Source organism: Mizuhopecten yessoensis, unplaced genomic scaffold, assembly GCF_002113885.1.
Source record: "Mizuhopecten yessoensis strain PY_sf001 unplaced genomic scaffold, ASM211388v2 scaffold8213, whole genome shotgun sequence".
NCBI lineage: Eukaryota > Metazoa > Mollusca > Bivalvia > Pectinida > Pectinidae > Mizuhopecten > Mizuhopecten yessoensis.
Window position 1 is genome coordinate 1,663,031 of NW_018407435.1, and position 4,202 is coordinate 1,667,232.

The window sequence follows — 4,202 nt, forward strand, 5'->3', positions numbered from 1 at the left end:
TCAATAACCAAAAGGCCCAGGGTACTGATATTGGGCCTGTAGCATGCTGGGATGAAGGACTATCAAGTTTGTTCAACTGAATGACCTTGACCAACTTTCAAGGTCACAGGGGTCAAATGTCGTAAAATCTTCAAGTGACTTCTTTTCAATAAGCAAAAGGCCCAGGGTACTGATATTGGGCCTGTAGCATGCTGGGATGAAGGATTACCATGTTAGTTCAAATGAATGACCTTGATCCACTTTCAACCTAATATCCTTGTTCGACAATCAAGGTCAGAGGTGTCATATGTTTAAATCTTTTAATAGGTTCTTATAAAATCTTAAGATTACAAGTGTTAGATTAATAACAGGTGAGCGATGCAGGCCCAATGGGCCTCTTGTTATACAGGTTATTACTATACAGAGGTGACTTTAATAGACAGGAATTTACTATACAGATGTGACCTTTATAGACAGGTATGTACTACACAGGATTGACCTTTATATACAGGTTTGTACTATACAGAGGTGACCTTAATAGACAGGAATTTACTATACAGAGGTCACCTTTATAGACAGGTATTTACGATACAGTGGTGCCCTTTATAGACAGGTATTTACTATAAAAAGGTATAAAAAGAGTTTACCTTTAAAGACGGGTATTTACGATACAGTGGTGCCCTTTTTAAACAGGTATTACTTTACAGAGGATTCACTGAATTTCCAAATATCTATGGTAGTAAAATAAAAACTTTGTGTTACAGGGGCCTGTGGTACGACACCCATTATGGAAACATGCTTAAAGTGGACTACTTTGGTAACATTCTTGTCTGTGTCCATGGCTTCCAGTTCTTCAAAGCGTAAGTCTGGTGTTTTTTCTTCCTGTGTTTCCCATTATCTTAGAACCTATGCTTCCTTACACAATACAACTGACGCTTGTGTAAGTGTCACACAACTGAATTGTCAAGGATATAATGCTTATTTACATGTTATACTCGTAATTTATTGTGCATGTCATTAATTAACTCTATTGAAAGAAGGTATTTCTTCTTCATTTGGAGCTCTTCTGCTTGTCACTGTAAGGATGCATAGATCTTTAAGTGTAGTGAACAACTAAGGCCCTGAGTTTATGTGAAGGTTACAGGGCCCTGTGTTTAAGTGAAAGTTACAGGGCTTTGTGTTTAAGCGAAGATTACAGGACCTCTGTTTAAGTGAAAGTTACAGGGCTTTGTGTTTAAGTGAAGGTTACAGGGCCCTGTGTTTAAGTGAAGGTTACAGGGACCTGTGTTTAAGTGAAGGTTACAGGGCCCTGTGTTTAAGTGAAGGTTACAGGGGCCTGTGTTTAAGTGAAGGTTACAGGGCCCTGTGTTTAAGTGAAGATTACTGACAGTAAAGTCTAGATTTCTTATAAAAGCCTCAAATATATCAAGCTTCTGAGAAGTTTTACATAAAAATATCAGGAATCAATTAAAATGTGAGCGCTATCATTAACATTTTAATGAACCATTAATAAAATCCTCAACCACAGTTGATCCAGCACTTACCACCTTATCTTCTCATTCATTTTAAAAGTTCAAACAAATTAAAATACCTGTGAAAAATTAACTTCAACCTCTTGATTCCACATTGTTTTTTGATGATCTATTGGATGAAATTGTCTTTTCATTACTTACAACTTTATAAGTCTACAGCAACAAGGGTTTTTGGTAGAGTGAGCCTTTTTTTATGGCACCTTATGTCGAAGTGTTGCTATCCCACAGATAAAGTAAGGATATTTCTTCAGAGAGAAGGCTTTAAGTGATTTAGGTCTGGTTTAAAATTAAATAAGATATGACTTTAAAGGGATTCAAAACGGTAAAAAGCCTTTAATTAACGTATTTTGTGAATGATGAGTTATCAGTACTGGATTATAGTTTTCACAGATATTTCGGAAGGATGTGTAAACTAGGACACGTTATGAATATCTACTACTACTGAACACTGTGTCAGAGTTTTGTAGGGGGTCCTTTATTATTAGTCAAATTGGATCCCAGCAGAAGTTGCTTGATTGTGAGACATCTAGGTGGCTGAAACAATTATCTGTAGAAAATCTGGATAATGAGACAACCAGATTAGTGATGGCTGGATAATGGGACAACCAGATTAGTGATGGCTGGATAATGGGACAACTGGATTAATAGTGGCTGGATAGTGGGACAACTAGATTAGTGGTAGCTGGATAGTGGGACAACTGGATTAGTGATAGCTGGATAGTGGGACAACTGGATTAGTGATAGCTTGATTAAGGAGACTTGGCTGTACAGTAAAAAAAAATATGTCAATGGGTTAAAACGTTTTAATTGTAGAAGTAATTTTATATGATTTGCAATAGTGGTATTTGATATGTTTTACTACTGATCTGTTAATGATATCATAATTACTTGATATAAACTAGAATGTAAACCCAACACTGCAGAGATACTATATCTGTTGTGTAAACCCAAAACTAATATATTACTCAGTCAATGTACAAGTTGAAACTTCCTGACTTTGATAGAAATATTTGTGTCGAGAAATTCAGTGTGTCAGATACAATTTTGCCAATGATATTGTAACACGCTATGTGCGATATATACACAAAGATATTCGTCTCAAAGCTTGTGCGTTATGTGATCCTGAGTTTTACAGACTCGAGCATTTCTGTTACAGTGATAAGTAATTTAAATGGAATTATTTCAAATAAAATACTATCAGATAGGATTTTGTTTTTAATTTAAGTTTTTTTCTTGCATCTTGTGGTTTTGATGGAGATATTATCTTTGGTGCTGCGACCAGGATTATATCGGCACAAAAGGCGTGGTTCTACTTAAACGTTAATGCCGATGTACTTATCATACAGATTTCTTCATTTTCCCCGAAGCTTAATGATATATTTTTGAACATTTTCATATCAAGTCTTGCACCATGGGTTGTCATCGTAGTCTAAGAAAATACTTCTTAGAAGAAAAGACCCGGTATCATAAGTTTCAAATTATCTGAAGTGCTGGCTTCTTATCTTTAGATATTAAAGCTGACTGTAGAGAAATTTCAGAAAGTACACATATCTCAAGTAGCGGTTTATAATTACAATTGAATTACAGAGAAGTATTGTTCTCGGTTGAGAATCTCTCCCGACCTGTAGGAGGCCAACACTGTTTATGTTCTACCAAACTTTTGTTATTACCAAATGAATACTTTAGTTGTATTACAATTAGAAAAGCTTTGGAAAGGTAAGGATTGTGCGCAATTAGTTAGATTTTTGTGGGATTTTTTTTGTAAGATCAAGACCATTTCATTTTTTTTGCGTCGCCGTCGACATATAGGTATTACTTTGTATTCGGCGTCAGTTGCGTCGTCTGAAACTAAGTGTCCGTGCGATAACTTGAGTTCCCTTGGGTTGATTGAACTCAAACTTGGTACACATATTGCATACCAATATAGCTCAGACACGTTCGCATTTCAGAAGTTAACGTGCATTTTGGTGGAGTAATGCCCCTTTTATTGCTAAATAAGGGCATTGTGTAGCAAATGCAAGAACTTTTGAACTTTTTAATCAATTCCTTTCAAATTTTTTACGGTAATGCTAGAAGCAATAATGTTCAACATATATTACGTGTTTTTCTGTCGAGTTTTAAGTTTCTGCATTTTGGCATATCTGTTTACGTGATAACTCAAGCCAAAACGCTGAGCAGGCGACACATCCACTCCCGAGGAATTCTTATTTAATTAATTTTTTCTGTGTATATTTACCTTTTTTAGGTCACCTGAGCTTTGCTCAAGTGACCTATTCCAATCACTTTCCGTCCGTCGTCGTCCGTCGTCCGTCATCCGTCGTGCGTAAACTTGTACATAATCAACGTCTTCTCAAGAACCAGTTGATGGAATTTTTTCAAACTTGGTCAGAATCATCCTTGGTAGATGAGGATACCAAATTGTAAAATTGGGATTCCTACCCCAACCCTAGGGGCCAGGGCGGGGCTCAAAAGGGAAAATTAACCAATATTTCAAAAATCTTCTTCTCCAGACTCAGAGGTATTACAGTCATTTTCTCTGCATGGATAGAAAGATCATCAGGGGCTTTATTAAAATTGTAAATTTCAGGACCCCCGAGCTATCCGTTCTCCCTTGGGGAGGGGGTAAAGTTTACTATAGTTTATATAGAGAAACAACACTTTTGGGTATATTTTGACAATTTTCTGTTGGAA

At 36.3% G+C, this 4,202-nt stretch overlaps 1 protein-coding gene across 3 annotated transcripts in view; it reads left to right on the forward strand.

Annotated features, from left to right (window-relative positions):
* The window catches only part of LOC110455389 (cytosolic purine 5'-nucleotidase-like), a 145,507-nt gene that overhangs the window by 61,002 nt on the left and 80,303 nt on the right, over positions 1 to 4,202 (forward strand). For all 3 annotated transcript variants that reach the window (XM_021505496.1, XM_021505497.1, XM_021505498.1), the window contains one exon: positions 744 to 839. In XM_021505496.1, coding sequence (XP_021361171.1) covers positions 744 to 839 — 96 coding nt within the window. The remainder of the gene's footprint in view (positions 1 to 743; positions 840 to 4,202) is intronic.